We start from the raw sequence: 17,894 nt of genomic DNA, 5'->3' as shown, positions 1-17,894 counted from the left end.
TATTATAAAGACAATGAATATATATATATATATATATATATATATATATATATATATATATATATATATATATATATATATATATATATATATATATACATATACACACAGCCTGGCCCCCGGCCACATTTTTTTAACCCAATGCGGCCCCCGAGTCAAAAAGTTTGGGGACCCCTGATATAGAAGATACATTCAAAACAAATATATAAATAATATTACATATTTTTATAATAACATTACTAATTTCAAATAGAATATAAAATCAAAATAAATAGATTACATAATTTACATGTTTATTAATATTTTATAATATTAATATCATTACTAATTTCATATAGAATACAAATGTAAAACAAATATATTACATAATTTACATATTTATTAATATTTTTATAATAATACTATTATTAATTTCATATAAAAGATACATTCAAAACAAATATATAATAATATAACATTTACATATTTATTAATATTTTTATAATAACACTACCATGAATGGGTGAATGTGGAAATACTGTCAAAGCGCTTTCAGTACCTTGAAGGTAGAAAAGCGCTATACAAGTATAACCCATTTATCATTTATCATTACTAATTTCAAATAGAACATAAATTCAAAATATTATATATTACATAATTGAAGTGTTTATTAATAATATTTTTTATAATAATATAATTACTAATTTCATTTAGAATATAAAATAAATAAATAAATACAAATAAAAATAAATAAATATAAATTCTAAACAAATATTTTACATAATTGCCATATATATTAATAGTTTTATAATAGTAAAAATATTACTAATTTTATATAGAATATAAATTCAAAACATATATATTAATAATACTATTACATAATTTACAGCGTTTTTACAACGTAAAAGGAAAAGTGGTAGCACTTTTATTTTTACAGTAACATTTTAGACACATGGGGGCGCTGCAGTTACATGACTACCAAAAGGTCGACCTGTGAGTGAACTTTATTTAGTCGGGACCTCTTCACTTGTGGACGGACGTAATATGATCCATCACTATGATATTTTTAGAAACATGACCCCCCCCCCCCATCCCTCTACATCCTTTTCCCCTAATCATCAGCAGTTGGAGAACCGCGATGCTTGTGAGAGATCACAAAATGACGGCGGCAAGGAAGTCGACCGCTTCCAACCTGTTCCTCGTGCAGCACCACCTGGCCCTCCAAAGGACTCCCCAGCGGGGCGACGGTCACAAAGGGCTGCCACACGCCGCTGACGGTCCTGGGGAAGATGTCGTAAAGTTCCACACACTGGATGGTCTCCCCGCGCTCCCTCATGGAGTAAAGGGTCACGGGGTTGCACGTGGCCGCGTACAGCACGTCTGGAAAAGCAAACAGGGAGCGAGTCAGTCTACCAGGTGGACTTTTCACATGTGTTTGCAAAGAAAACACGCAATGACGCCCACACAGAGGTTCGCTTCTGAGAACTCCCGTCCTGCGGTCGTCCATTTTAGCTGAGACCAGGTCTAAAAATAGCCGTGAGGAAGAGGAAGTCGGTCGGAGGCATGAATCAGAGAGGCAACGAATGACAAATGATGGAAGCAGACTTAAAATCAGAACAGGGTGATAGGGTATAATGTATAAATACTTTATATATGTATCAGTAAATTGAACATTCTAAATATTGGCCAAACTTTTAGAAATATTGAAGGCTCTGAATACTTTCCCTATTGCGACAAAACAGATGTTATATACTTGTATCATTTTGTAGTGTGGAATGTTGGGGAAAGCCTGATCAAGTGAAATGACTCAAACAGAGAACAATGGTAGCTATGAAAAACTCTAACCTATTTATTATCAACTGGACTTACACCATACTTGCCAACCTTGAGACCTCCAAATTCGGGAGATTTTTTTTTGGGGGGGGGGAGTATACAGGTAAAAGCCAGTAAATTAGAATATTTTGAAAAACTTGATTTATTTCAGTAATTGCATTCAAAAGGTGTAACTTGTACATTATATTTATTCATTGCACACAGACTGATGCATTCAAATGTTTATTTCATTTAATTTTGATGATTTGAAGTGGCAACAAATGAAAATCCAAAATTCCGTGTGTCACAAAATTAGAATATTACTTAAGGCTAATACAAAAAAGGGATTTTTAGAAATGTTGGCCAACTGAAAAGTATGAAAATGAAAAATATGAGCATGTACAATACTCAATACTTGGTTGGAGCTCCTTTTGCCTCAATTACTGCGTTAATGCGGCGTGGCATGGAGTCGATGAGTTTCTGGCACTGCTCAGGTGTTATGAGAGCCCAGGTTGCTCTGATAGTGGCCTTCAACTCTTCTGCGTTTTTGGGTCTGGCATTCTGCATCTTCCTTTTCACAATACCCCACAGATTTTCTATGGGGCTAAGGTCAGGGGAGTTGGCGGGCCAATTTAGAACAGAAATACCATGGTCCGTAAACCAGGCACGGGTAGATTTTGCGCTGTGTGCAGGCGCCAAGTCCTGTTGGAACTTGAAATCTCCATCTCCATAGAGCAGGTCAGCAGCAGGAAGCATGAAGTGCTCTAAAACGTGCTGGTAGACGGCTGTGTTGACCCTGGATCTCAGGAAACAGAGTGGACCGACACCAGCAGATGACATGGCACCCCAAACCATCACCCAACCATGCAAATTTTGCATTTCCTTTGGAAATCGAGGTCCCAGAGTCTGGAGGAAGACAGGAGAGGCACAGGATCCACGTTGCCTGAAGTCTAGTGTAAAGTTTCCACCATCAGTGATGGTTTGGGGTGCCATGTCATCTGCTGGTGTCGGTCCACTCTGTTTCCTGAGATCCAGGGTCAACGCAGCCGTCTACCAGCAAGTTTTAGAGCACTTCATGCTTCCTGCTGCTGACCTGCTCTATGGAGATGGAGATTTCAAGTTCCAACAGGACTTGGCGCCTGCACACAGCGCAAAATCTACCCGTGCCTGGTTTACGGACCATGGTATTTCTGTTCTAAATTGGCCCGCCAACTCCCCTGACCTTAGCCCCATAGAAAATCTGTGGGGTATTGTGAAAAGGAAGATGCAGAATGCCAGACCCAAAAACGCAGAAGAGTTGAAGGCCACTATCAGAGCAACCTGGGCTCTCATAACACCTGAGCAGTGCCAGAAACTCATCGACTCCATGCCATGCCGCATTAACGCAGTAATTGAGGCAAAAGGAGCTCCAACCAAGTATTGAGTATTGTACATGCTCATATTTTTCATTTTCATACTTTTCAGTTGGCCAACATTTCTAAAAATCCCTTTTTTGTATTAGCCTTAAGTAATATTCTAATTTTGTGACACACGGAATTTTGGATTTTCATTTGTTGCCACTTCAAATCATCAAAATTAAATGAAATAAACATTTGAATGCATCAGTCTGTGTGCAATGAATAAATAAAATGTACAAGTTACACCTTTTGAATGCAATTACTGAAATAAATCAAGTTTTTCAAAATATTCTAATTTACTGGCTTTTACCTGTATTTATAGCTAGAATTCACTGAAAGTCAAGTATTTATTTTATTTATATATATATATATATATATATATATATATATATAAGAAATACTTGAATTTCAGTGAATATATATATATATATATATATATATATATATATATATATATATATATATATATATATATATATATATATATATATATATATAAGAAATACTTGAATTTCAGTGAATATATATATATATGAATAAAATACATACTTGACTTTCAGTGAATTCTAGCTATATATATATATATATATATACAGTATATATATATTTATATATATATGTATTTTATTGTATATATACATATAAATAAAATAAATACTTGAATTTCAGTGTTCATTTATTTACACATTTACACACATAACACTCCTCTCTACTCATTGTTGTATTTGAAAGTGCAATGCTTTGCAGCCAGTAGCACAGTCTTTGAAGGAGCATAGGTATGGGCAGTGTAATAGTCTGGGTTGGAGTCAATAACCAGGCGAGGTGACGAAGTTACGTCTCTTTACTTCATACTTCAGAACCGACTCCCACACTTGCCGTCAGGGTGCGCAATACAACGTAAACCGTTGGCCAACCAAAAAGTAACCACAGAACACTATACGGTATAGTGTTCTGTGGTTACTTTCTGGTTGGCCAAGCAGACGTGACGACAGGCTGTCCTCACTCAGGTCCGCACGGACCTGGAGGGGGCGTGCCTTAAGTCCGGCTGGAAATCGGGAGAAATTCGGGAGAAAGGTTGTCCCAGGAGATTTTCGGGAGAGGTACTGAAATTCGGGAGGGTTGACAAGTATGACTTATACGGTCTTTACGTTGAAATGGAGCGGTAATTGGTGTTTTGGCGACACCCAGTGGTCACAATAATTCAATAAATTAAGCTCATGACGCAGTAAGTTGAATGATGCGGACACATTTGTTACTGGATACTTTTTGATTCGCTCTGCCTTAGAGACTTGATTTGATACTTGTTTATATTGACAAATGTGTTGCTTTAGATTGCAATATTGCTCATAAGGATATTATTACATATGACTAGCTTGTGTGATATTGTGTGCTTAGTTGTTGTGTAGCTGCTCGCTCCTGGTAGTCTACGCCTGCAATGTTTACCTTTGGTAAATTACAAGAAAAGCTCAAACTTTGCTATGCACAAAGACTGCTTGTTTCAAAGCCTTTTATCAGAGAGTTTAGATATAAAAAGATACTTGTTTTTTGGCAGGTATCGTCGGAACAATATCAACGGTTTCCACCCAGAATTTATTCCTTAATGAATAAATTATATTTGCATTATTTTCATCTTAATTCAAATAAATGAAATACAGAAAACAATATCAATTATATATCAATGAATCAAAGTTTATTTATACAGCCCTTAATCACAAGTGTCTCCAAGGGCTGCACAAGCCACAACGACAATAAAATTATCTTTCGAAAATGATCTTATTACGGTAATTAAAATAAGTGAATAAATAAAATAATACAAATTGTAATGATTAAAACTAAAACTAAACAATATGACTTGAAAAATATATAATAAACCACTCGGCCACCATGTGGCCTAGAGGTCTATGAGCAGTGCAATTTGATGGCTAGGGTGTACCACGCCTCTCGGGCGAAGTCAGCTAGGATAGGCTCCAGCTTACCCGCGATCCTAGTGAGGATAAGCGGTATAGAAAATGGATGGATTTTAAAATAATACATTTAGAGTGGATCCCAACCCCTCGCAAATAGCAAATAAATGTAAATAATCGACTTTCCCATATAAAACATCCCTAAAAATGCCTATTTTTATAACTATAAGCATTATATGTCTCTCACAATTATTAAACATATTTGATTGAAGTTACTTAAAAAAAAAGATTTACAGTTTAAAGTAGAAAAAATTAATCAGAAAATTTGCGGAGTGAATGCTGAGCCGCTAACAAATAGGTGGGGATCTACTGTATTCCAATAATGATCATGTACAGTGATACATATTAATTTAAACATCTATAATTAGGGATGGGTATCGTTCACATTTAAACCGATACTGTACCAATTCCCAGTACCTGGGAATCGATAACAGCACCAATTTTTTTATACTTTTGTTTTTTGTTAATAAATATTGATTGTTTTTGATAATAAAATCTAATTTTTTCATTGCAACATTTAAAAATGAGCGAATTATGACAACTGCTGTCCATTTGTTACATCTTGTTTTAATATCACATTTCGGAGTCTCTTTTGCAGGTATGACATTAAGTGGCAATTACAGTTGCAAGTCCAAGGCGTTCGACGTACAGTATGTACTTAAGATAGGTGTGAATGAATGATGGGTTCTGTCGGAGGCAGATATTTACATATATCCGAATTTAAGTGTTACTTCTTTTATTTCATAATCATATTACAAAACAGCTAGTGTTTTTCTTCCAATTGTGGTCTTTTGGTTGTCTGCAAAAACGGTGTGCTTAACCTTGAATGGAGAATGTAAGAAAGAGAGATACTCCTTTCTCTTATCTAGCATTCTTCCCAGGTGCGGAGGACAATGGGCATGTGTTTTGGCTGGAGGGACATGAGTGCGAGGGTGGGAGAGAGAGAGACTTAAGAGGGGAGAGGGTTTTTCGGGGGGGGGCAGACCATCTTGGCGGCGCGATTGAATGTTCTATGCTGGACTGGTCTCAATGTATATGCAAAGCTTTGCAAATATATTACAAAATACCTATTCTGTCTCTGGCGGTTTTTCTACTCAGCTTTAAGTGTCGTAAAGAGCTTGGGAGCGACTTGTGACTTGAATTCCCTGGGAGGAACAACTGGTCCAAACGCAACAGTTCTCACTTCTGTGAAGCGCTTTGAGTGTCTAGAAAAGCGCTTTATAAATCTAATACATTATTATTATTAATACAATAATTATTGTACTTATCACCAGCTGTTTGATTATAACGCGTATCTTATTTTGTAGTTTTGAATAACGAATTTGTGGGTGTTGAAATCGCCATGTAAAATCGCTAATGCTAATCAGTAGCATATTTTTGGTCCATTTCTTTGTTGGCATTGAAAATTGCAACATTACTTATAAGTAGTTTGGCTGTGTCGGCTCTCAGTGCTCCTGGAGTGATCGCTAAGTGCTGAAAAGTGCAAATAGAGTTGGCAACTGGGCGTTACGTCACATGCAATCAAGGTCCCCGTAATAAGGCCCCCTTGGATTTTACGTGATTCGGTGCCTGGTAGGACCGGTGGAACTCGGCCAGTGCCAAAAAAGTACCGGATTCAATACCGTTAATAAATACAATACATAAAACTTTAAAAAATATGTATATTTAAAAAAAAATTAAATAATCAAACTATAAAAGTGGAGGGAAAAAATTGGAATTGAGCCTAGCATAACAGACTCAGATGCTAACTTCCTTATCATTTACAATGAACTTGTTGTTATTTTATTATCATCCTTGCATGCTTCCCTATAAAGTCTTGCTTCATGTCAGCCCGTCTAGTTAGCAAACTAGTTGGGTCTGAATGAACTGCACCCTCCACTCGCTGCCGAAAAGCCCTGCAATTCGTTATGTTATGAACTCCTTCATTCCGCACTCCATCCAGCTGTATAATCACTCGCCATACAGCAATAGATGATATTTGTCTATTACCTGACACCTGACATGTTAGCTACTTCTCTTTGTTTTTAAAGGGGAACATTATCACAATTTCAGAAGGGTTAAAACCATTAAAAATCAGTTCCCAGTGGCTTATTATACTTTTCGAAGTTTTTTTCAAAATTTTACCCATCACGCAATATCCCTAAAAAAAGCTTCAAAGTGCCTGATTTTAACAATCGTTATAAACACCCGTCCATTTTCCTGTGACGTCACATAGTGAAGCCAACACAAACAAACATGGCGGAAAGAACAGCAAGCTATAGCGACATTAGCTCGGATTCAGACTCGGATTTCAGCGGCTTAAGCGATTCAACAGATTACGCATGTATTGAAACGGATGGTTGTAGTGTGGAGGCAGGTAGCGAAAACGAAATTGAAGAAGAAACTGAAGCTATTGAGCCGGTTTGAACCGTATGCAAGCGAAACCGACGAAAACGACACGACAGCCAGCGACACGGGAGAAAGCGAGGACGAATCCGGCGATCGCCTTCTAACCAACGATTGGTATGTGTTTGTTTGGCATTAAAGGAAACTAACAACTATGAACTAGGTTTACAGCATATGAAATACATTTGGCAACAACATGCACTTTGAGAGTGCAGACAGCCCAATTTTCATCAATTAATATATTCTGTAGACATACCCTCATCCGCGCTCTTTTCCTGAAAGCTGATCTGTCCAGTTTTGGAGTTGATGTCAGCAGGCCAGGAAAGCTAGGGTCGATACGGGGTTTAGCTCGCTCGTCTGCGGGAACAAACTGCCGCCATTGCTTGCCGTGCTACCGAGGTCCTTTGTCCCTGAATTGCTCACACACTCCGGCAGATTCAATGGGGGTCTGGCGGCAGATTTATTTGACTTTATCGTTGGAAATGCATCTGCTTTGAGTGTCACAGGATATCCACACATTCTTGCCGTCTCTGTCGTAGCATAGCTTTCGTCGGTAAAGTGTGCGGAACAAACGTCCAATTTCTTGCCACTTTCGCATCTGTGGGCCACTGGTGCAACTTGAATCCGTCCCTGTTCGTGTTGTTGCACCCTCCGACAACACACCGACGAGGCATGATGTCTCCAAGGTACGGAAAACAGTCGAAAAAACGGAAAATAACAGAGCTGATTTGACTCGGTGTTTGAGAAAATGGCGGATTGCTTCCCGATGTGACGTCACGTTGTGACGTCATCGCTCCGAGAGCGAATATTAGAAAGGCGTTTAATTCGCCAAAATTCACCCATTTAGAGTTCAGAAATCGGTTAAAAAAATATGATCTTTTTTCTGCAACATCAAGGTATATATTGACACTTACATAGGTCTGGTGATAATGTAAGTGCCTGGCGACATCATACCCCTGTCACACTCTGTTTACCTCTGCGTACTTCATGCCCTGTCCAAGTAACTTTTTTCGATTCATGCCACAGTTAGCGACTTTTGTTCATGTCCTTAGTTTTTTGCCCACGTGCAAGTATTGGTTTCATTTGTCAAGTTTGTACTTCCGCCTTGTGCGCACCTTTAGTTTGTTCTTTTTGTTATAGTAAAATTAAATATGTCTTCACCTTCACGCCATGTCTGGTCCAAATGTTCATTTGCACCACGGGAGAACAAACCACGCCATAGTCCAAGTCTTGACAATAGTCTACCGAGTTGACTTGTTTTAACATTTTCTACTGCCTCTGGATTTTTTCAATGGAAAAAAAATGTGCCTTGGCTCAAAAAAGGTTGAAAAACCCTGGCTTAAGTGACATCGGACGCGGTCAAAGAAAACGTTACCATCTTTGGTGGCGACGTCACAGATGATGTTGACTTCGTTCATGGGAATCTGCCAGTGGGCTTTTTCCTCGCTGAAACTCAAAGCCCGGCTCTCCTGCCTGTGGCAAGGATAGGCCTGAACACGCAGGTAGACGGGGCCCTGCAAGGTGCGACAGGATGGTCAGCCAGACCCGTTGCTTTTTTTTTTTTTTTTTTAGTTCTATGATGGATCCAGGTCGGAACATAGGAGACATTATTCACCTTGACATCGATGCGATGCGTCTCGGACGGACACAGCATTTTGCGCCGGGCGTTGACACCTTGACTGATGGTCCAGTATGATGTCATCGTGGCCTCCGGCAGAGGCAACCTGCGGAGGTCACAGGTCAAATTGTGACAAGCGCCAGACAGGAACCATTTGTCAAATGGCTCACTTCCTGGTAGCCTGGCTAGCAATATGGGGAGGAAAGGGATTGCTTGAGATTCAAGAAAAGTTTATTTTTTGTAAAATTTTGACAACTAAAATGAAAATATTTGCTTTGAGTAGCAGTAGATCGTAACTAGGTGTCCAAAACAAGTACCGTATTTTTCGGACTATAAGTCGCAGTTTTTTTCATAGCTTGGCCGGGGGTGCGACTTATACTCAGGAGCGACTTATGTGTGAAATGATTAACACATTGGCGTAAAATATCAAATAATATTATTTATCTCATTCACGTAAGAGACTAGACCAGGGGTCGGCAACCCGCGGCTCCGGAGCCGCATGCGGCTCTTTGATCACTCTGATGCGGCTCAGCAGCTTACTTGCTGAACCCCCCAATTTACCCGTGAGACTTCCGGATTTCAGTGCCTCTCGCAGAAAACTCCCGGGATTAATATTCACCGATTTTCACCCTTAGAGCTATAATAAGGGCGTGCCATGATTGTACTACATTTGCCGCTCTCTACAATCTGTATTAACAGCGTGCCAGCCCAACACTTTTTATACAATATACATCTTCTGCTTGCACACATACGTGACAGAAAAGCATACTTTGTCAACAGCCACACAGGTTACACTGACGGTGACCATATAAAACAACTTTAACACTCTTACTAATAATGCACCACACTTTGAACCAAAACCAAACAAGAATGACAAACACATTTCGGGAGAACATCTGCACCTTATCACAACATAAACACAACATAAACGTGCGTCGGTTGAGGTGGGCGGGGTTTGGTTGCGGGGGTGTATAATGTATCCCGGAAGAGTCAGGGCTGCATGGGATTCTGGGTATTTGTCCTGTTGTGTTTATGTTGTGTTACTGTGCAGATGTTCTCCCGAAATGTGTTTGTCATTCTTGTTTGGTGTGGGTTCACAGTGTGGCGCATTATTAGTAAGAGTGTTATAGTTTTTTTTATACCGCCACCGTCAGTGTAACCTGTGTGGTTGTTGACCAAGTATGCCTTGCTGTCACCTACGTGAGCAAGCGGAAGCCCCATTCAACATGTGGCTGATCAGGCACGCTGGTTGTAGTGGGTGCTATATGCTCTACCATCACGGCACGCATGACGCTGGCAAACGCTTTTCATTTAAAACCCGCGTGCCGCACCAGCTTAGAAATTCCATAAAAAAGTGTGGGCAGCGTGTGTGAGACCCCTGGTTTATACATAGCACAAAGCAAAAAAAAAACTTTGTATTCAGTGTCATTTCATTTAAAATTTCAAAAATGTTTGCGGCTCCCATTGTTTTCTATAATTTGCGAAACTGGTCAAAATGGCTCTTTGACTAGTAAAGGTTGCCGACCCCTGTACTAGACGTATAAGATTTCATGGGATTTAGCGATTAGGAGTGACAGATTGTTTGGTAAACGTATAGCATGTTCTATATGTTATAGTTATTTGAATGACTCTTACCATAATATGTTACGTTAACATACCAGTTGGTTATTTATGCCTCATATAACGTACACTTATTCAGCCTGTTGTTCACTATTCTTTATTTATTTTAAATTGCCTTTCAAATGTCTATTCTTGCTGTTGGCTTTTATCAAATACATTTCCCCCCAAAAATGCAACTTATATATGTTTTTTTCCTTCTTTATTATGCATTTTCGGCAGGTAGTGATGGGTCCGGCAACACCGATGCAGCGGCGCATAAGTTGAGCTCATAGAGCAAAACCCTGTGTCGGTGCGCGTACCGCTTTTAGAAAGTCACGTGACCGATCATGAGCTGTTTTGGTCACGTGACCGATACGCGAACTCTGTCGCACTGACGCCTCCTCTGTGCCCTGTGAGCGGCTCTTTTCTACAGCCGAGAAATAATAACTAAGAAGAGAAAGCGTCTAAAATTGAATACGTTGGAAAAACTGTCTTTTTTTTAAATAAAATTTCCAGGTCCACAAGCATCCTCATTCACAACACGTTCTCTTAGATTTCCATGTTATGATACATGTTCACATTATTTATTGACTGTATCTAAAAGAGATAAAAAATATATTTTTATTTAAATGAAGATATGAAATAATCCTAAATGAAATACAATGACTTGGTTTATATTATTGTATATACTAGGTCAGGGGTCGGCAACCTTTACCAGTCAAAGAGCCATTTTGACCAGTTTCACAAATTATAGAAAACAATGGGAGCCGCAAAAATTTTTTTTTAATTTTAAATGAAATAACACTGCATACAATTTTTTTTTTTGCTTTGTGCTATGTATAAACCAGGTGTCTCAGACACGCTGCCCACACTTTTATGTGGAATTTGAAATCTGGTTCGGCACGCGGGTTTTAAATGAATGGCGCTTGTCAGCGTCATGCGTGCCGTGATGGTACAGCATATAGCACCCGCTACAGCCAGCGTGCCTGATCAGTCACACGTTGTGGGGGGCTTCCGCTTGCTCATGTAGGAGACAGCAAGGCATACAGTACTTGGTCAACAACCACACAGGTTACACTGACGGTGGCGGTATAAGAAAAAAACAACTTTAACACTCTTACTAATAATGCGCCACACTGTGAACCCACACCAAACAAGAATGACAAACAAATTTCGGGAGAACATCTGCACCGTAACACAACATAAACACAACAGGACAAATACCCAGAATCCCATGCAGCCCTAACTCTTCCGGGATTCATTATACACCCCCCCCCACCAAACCCCGCCCACCTCAACCGACGCACGGGGGGGGGGGGGGGGGGGGGGGGGGGTAATAATGTAGCCCGGAAGAGTCAGGGCTGCATGGGATTCTGGGTGTTTGTTCTGTTGTGTTTATGTTGTGTTAAGGTGCAGATGTTCTCCCCGAAATGTGTTTGTCATTCTTGTTTGGTTTTGGTTCAAAGTGTGGCGCATTATTAGTAAGAGTGTTAAAGTTGTTTTATATGACCACCGTCAGTGTAACCTGTGTGGCTGTTGACCAAGTATGCCTTGCTGTCACGTACGTGTGCAAGTAGAAAATGTATATTGTATAACAAGTTTTGAGCTGGCACGCTGTTAATACAAATTGTAGAAGGCGCCAAATGTTATACCATCATGGCACGCCCTTATTATAGCCATAGGGGTGAAAATCGGGAGTATTCTGCGAGAGGCACTGAAATCCGGAAGTCTCACGGGAAAATTGGGGGGTTCAGCAAGTGAGCTGCTGAGCGGCATCAGAGTGATCAAAGAGCCGCATGCGGCTCCGGAGCCGCGGGTTGCCGACCCCTGTACTAGGTCATAAAATCAGTGTCAGTTGAGTCGGTCCATAGGTTGCCTGTAGGGATTTTTAATGTCCAGCAGATGTCAGTATTTAGTGACACAGTATCAATACAGTTTTGCAATGTGTCGAAACGCTTCATGACGCCTCATCAACCCATCACTACTCCGGAGCGACTTATACTCCAAAAAATACGGTAGTAAAAATGGGGAAAATAGAGCAAAAAGGCACAACATGAAGAGAAAAAGGCAGAATCTTGATACAAATACATAATAGCACGCAGCTTTGTCTTCCCGAATTCCGTATTATGTTCCTTTAAGAAAATATGTACACTCAAAGTTTGCAGTTTCACTGTATCGCAGATCCTTAAAAAAATCATATTCTATGTACAGTACAGTACTGGTTTGGTCTCATCTAGTGGCCAATACTACTGTAGTATTGACATTTTTATGTCATTTAGCCATTTTTATGCTAGAAAATGCTTTATTTCGACCAAAAATACAGTAAAGGACAAAAGTTTGGACACACTTCTCATTCAATTCGTTTTCATGACTATTTACATCGTAGATTGTCACGGAAGGCATGAAAACTATGAATGAACACACGTGGAGTTATGTACTTAACAAGAAAAGGTGAAAAAAAACATGTTTTATGTTCTAGTTTCTTCAAAATAGCCACCCTTTGCTCTGATTACTGCTTTGCACACTCTTGGCATTCTCTCGATGAGCTTCAAGAGGTAGTCACCTGAAATGGTTTTCACTTCACAGGTGTCAGTTTTGATGCCTTCAGTGACAATCTAGAATGTAAATAGTCATGAAAATAAAGAAAACGCATTGAAATGAGAAGGTGTGTCCAAACTTTTGGCCTCTACTGTACTTTTGGCCGAAATAAAGCATTTTCAAGCATAGAAATGGCTAAATGACGTAAAAATGTCAATACTATAGTAGTATTGGCCACTAGACACTTTTGCACAGTGCCTGTGTTTTTAAAAGGTGTAAATCTTTATTGTTTTACAGTTCTCTTTTATGTATTTTAAAATGTATGTCTCAACGTACTACTTTTTTGAAACTGCTCTGTGACATGTGCTGTTGACCTCTTGGCCAGGTCACCCTTGTGAAAGAGATCTTGATCTCAATGGGTTTCTTATCTGGTTAAATAAAGGTTCTAGATGAGACCAAACCAATCAGAGCGTAACCTTCAGTACCGTGGCCACACATTGGCTCAGCCTCAGGGAGCATGACTACATTACAATCAGCTTTAATGTTAAACACACAAGGACTTTTGACTTGGTGCACTGTGCTCTCCTTTAATGAACAGATCAAATGTAAACGATTAACTAAAAGTATAAACATATGCTTTAACAGTATGAGCAAGGCTAATGAATAATAATGCAGAAAGATGACAACGATTAAAGGAGAGTTATTTCAAGTCTAGCAGGCTCTCATGTTAAAAAACATATGTAGAAGGTGTTGCGTTTGGACCAGTTGTTCCTCCCAGGGAATTCAAGTTTCTGGTCGCTCCCAAGCTCTTTACGACACTTAAAGCTGAGTAGAAGAACCACCAGAGACAGAATAGGTATTTTGTAATATATTTGCAAAGCTTTGCAAATATACTGAGACCAGTCCAGCATAGAACATTCAATCGCGCAGCTAAGATGGTCTGATCTAAAATATGGAAACCTTCTATTCTATAAAGTCTCTCTCCCTCCCACCCTCACTGTCTTGTCTTTTCAGCCCAAACACATGCCCATTGTCCTCCGCAGCTGGACACAAGAAGAGATAAGGAGAAGGATTATCTCTCCTCCTTACATTCCATAGTCAAGGTAAGCACACAGTATTTGCAGACAACCAAAAGACCACAATTGGAAGAAAAACACTAGCTGTTTTGTAATATGATTATGAAAATAAAGAAGCAACACTTAAATACGGATATATGTAAATATCTGCCTCCGACAATTGTCGTGAAGTTCTATTTTAGAATAGAATAGAATAGAAAGTACTTTATTGATCCCTGGGGGAAATTCAGCACCACAGTTCGCTCACAAAAGACAATAATAATAATAAATAATCTATATATTATATATATAATATATATAATATATGAATAATATAAATATATTCTACATATATTCTACATTTAAGTGCAGTCAAGAGGCTCTAGCTGTAAACATATTTGATTTAAAATTAATCATTTCTACTTTGCAGAAATACATTTACCATTGTCATGCCTGGAACCAATTAACAGATAGAAACAAGGGATTACTTTATTTAATATTTTCTGTTTACGAATACATTTATTCTAGCCCTTTTACAGAATTGTTTTAATTCCAATAATATATCAAGGCATTCTTTGATTTATTAGTACATCATTCCTAATATTACGTACATTATAAAGAATAAATGACCTGAGTCAATGTTATGTTTTTGGAGATGTATTGTAAAATAAATCATTATAATAATGATTCTTATAATAATATCTAATGTGTACCAACTTTTGAAGGAAAATACTTGTTTCCTACGATGTGATGGAATAAAACCACAGGACACTGAAGAAACAAATATTTTCCTTTATTCAACAATCCAAATGTCACATTCTGAGTCATTGTCATATTAAGAGACTTCATAGGAGCCTCACAGAAGTTAAGTATGATTTAAAATGAGTCAACAGCAGCAATGGAGTAAAGTCATAAAACATGTCAGCGTAGTATATGATGGGAAATGTATTAAGTCACTCAAAATGTAGTAAAAAGAATTCGCTGCAGAATGTTACACAGTTCTCCAGTCAGGCATTAAAATTAGTTAAAATATTATTCTTAAGGTATTTTATATTTGCGATCAACAATCCAATTCCTTCACAAAAAATACATACATTTGATGATAATATACAGTTAATTGTACAGGTATTCTACACTAAAATGTGCGCCTTTTAAAATGATATTATGCCAATATATTACATTTACAGTATTATTATTGGCATGTTATATGTGTAAGAAAAATGTTCAAACCGTAAGTCACCAGGCCTTAGTGTCTTTGTGGTGAAATGACATATAATACACATTTTGCATCGGCCACCACATTAGGTACTCCTGATAATATTCAAACAAAAATTGTATTAGAAGTTTTTCAATTCACAAAAAAAATAAAAATTTTACGGAGGTAGTAATTAAAAAAAATATTTGTTGTGGTTGTAGTTAGGGTTGTCCTGATACAAGTTTACAACTTTCTAACACCAATATTGGAGCGTTGAGTATTGGCTGACATTGATCTGATATGATGATACTTTTGTTATTTTGAAGCGTGGACTATCAGGAAGGGTTTGATCAAGTGAAATGATTCAAACAGAGAACGATGATAGTTAAGAAAAACACTAACTTATTTATTATAGATTCTTCCTTGGAGACTTTGTATGTGTCAGTTAAGTTGAGTTGAGTTGAGTTCAGTTTCAGTTTATTTCGAACATGCATACGATATCATGTAGTGCATCACATATTTCCAGTTGTTTCATTAAGTAACATGCAACAAATGTATTTTCCGGACTATAGAACGCACTGGGATATAAGCCGCACCCACTAAACTTTAGAAGGAAAAAGTATTTTTCCATATATTGCATATTGCATTCGGTCTCCCTAGAGGGGGGTGTTACCCACATATGCGGTCCTCTCCAAGGTTTCTCATAGTCATTCACATCGACGTCCCACTGGGGTGAGTTTTTCCTTGCCCTTATGTGGGCTTTGTACCGAGGATGTCGTTGTGGCTTGTGCAGCCCTTTGAGACACTTGTGATTTAGGGCTATATAAATAAACATTGATTGATTGATATATTAGCCGCACCGGACTATAAGCGGCAGATATACACATTGCAAAATGACTAATTTACACAGTAAAATTCTGTAAATGTTTATTTACATACCTTAATTGGTCCCTAATGGTGTCTGTAACACGGCAGTAAAATGGCTGATCAAACAAAACAGAAGTCATCGTCATGCACCCACTATTTGCGGAAGCTAGCTCTCCAATCAGCTCAACAGACTCAATAACTCCACGGTGACGTTTTGGTGAATTTACTGAGAAATTTGTGAAACTGAAACAATACAAAAAGAATGCCATTGTAAGTTAATCATACTAACAGACACTCGTAAAAGTGTTAACATATTAGCTAATGCTAACGACGTTAGGGTAATTACATTACTTACAAATATGCATGAAAACACTCCTACAGATATCACACATGGGACGGTTTAGAAAGTAAGAATTGTTTTAGTTATATTGTAAAACTTACAAACGTTGCTTGGAGTGATGAATAAAGAATCCATTTAAGTAGAAACTCTATGGACGGCTAGAAGACTGATTGGCACACTTTTCGCTTGTTTTATCAAATTATTTATATTATGGCCGCAAGCGAAGAAAAATCCATAAATTAGCCGCTCCGTTTTATAAGCTGCAGGGTTCAAAGTGTAGGAAAAAAGTAGCGGCTTATAGTCCGGAATTTACGGTACATTTATTTTAGAGATGTCCGATAATATCGGACTGCCGATATTATCGGCCGATAAATGCTCTAAAATGTAATATTGGAAATTATCGGTATCGGTTTTAAAAAGTAAAATGTATGACTTTTTAAAACGCTGCTGTGTACACGGACGTAGGGAGAAGTACAGAGCGCCAATAAACCTTAAAGGCACTGCCGTTGCGTGCCGGCCCAATCACATGACATCTACGGCTTTTCACACACGCACGTGAATGCAAGGCCTACTTGGTCAACAGCCATACAGGTCACACTGAGGGTGGCCGTATAAACAACTTTAACACTGTTACAAATATGCGCCACACTGTGAACCCACACCAAACAAGAATGACAAACACATTTCAGGAGAACAGCCGCACCGTAACACAACAGAACAAATACCCAGTACCCCTTGCAGCACTAACTCTTCCGGGACGCTACAATATACACGCCCCACCCCCCTCAACCCCGCCCACCTCAACCTCCTCATGCTCTCTCAGGGAGAGCATGTCCTAAATTCCAAGCTGCTGTTTTGAGGCATGTTAAAATAAAATAATGCACTTTGTGACTTCAATAATAAATATGGCAGTGCCATGTTGGCATTTTTTACCATAACTTGAGTTGATTTATATTTTGGGAAAACCTTGTTAAATTGTTTAATGCAACCAGCGGGGCAACACAACAAAATTAGGCATACTAATGTGTTAATTCTACAACTGTATGTATCGGTATTGGTTGATACCGGAATCGGTAATTAAGAGTTGGACAATATCGTAATATCGGCAAAAATCCATTATCGGACATCTCTAATTTATTTGATAC

General features: G+C 38.5%; 1 protein-coding gene across 2 annotated transcripts in view; it reads right to left on the bottom strand.

Annotated features, from left to right (window-relative positions):
- The window catches only part of vwa8 (von Willebrand factor A domain containing 8), a 212,249-nt gene that overhangs the window by 97,511 nt on the left and 96,844 nt on the right, over window positions 1-17,894 (bottom strand). For both annotated transcript variants that reach the window (XM_072914532.1, XM_061970810.2), the window contains exons 27-29: window positions 9,153-9,261; window positions 8,913-9,051; window positions 1,172-1,359 (exon numbers count right to left, since the gene is read on the bottom strand). In XM_072914532.1, coding sequence (XP_072770633.1) covers window positions 1,172-1,359; window positions 8,913-9,051; window positions 9,153-9,261 — 436 coding nt within the window. The remainder of the gene's footprint in view (window positions 1-1,171; window positions 1,360-8,912; window positions 9,052-9,152; window positions 9,262-17,894) is intronic.

The sequence above is a fragment of the Nerophis lumbriciformis genome, linkage group LG13 (assembly GCF_033978685.3).
Source record: "Nerophis lumbriciformis linkage group LG13, RoL_Nlum_v2.1, whole genome shotgun sequence".
NCBI lineage: Eukaryota > Metazoa > Chordata > Actinopteri > Syngnathiformes > Syngnathidae > Nerophis > Nerophis lumbriciformis.
The sequence above is the reverse complement of the archived record's forward strand: the minus strand, read 5'-3'. Positions and strand labels throughout refer to the sequence as shown.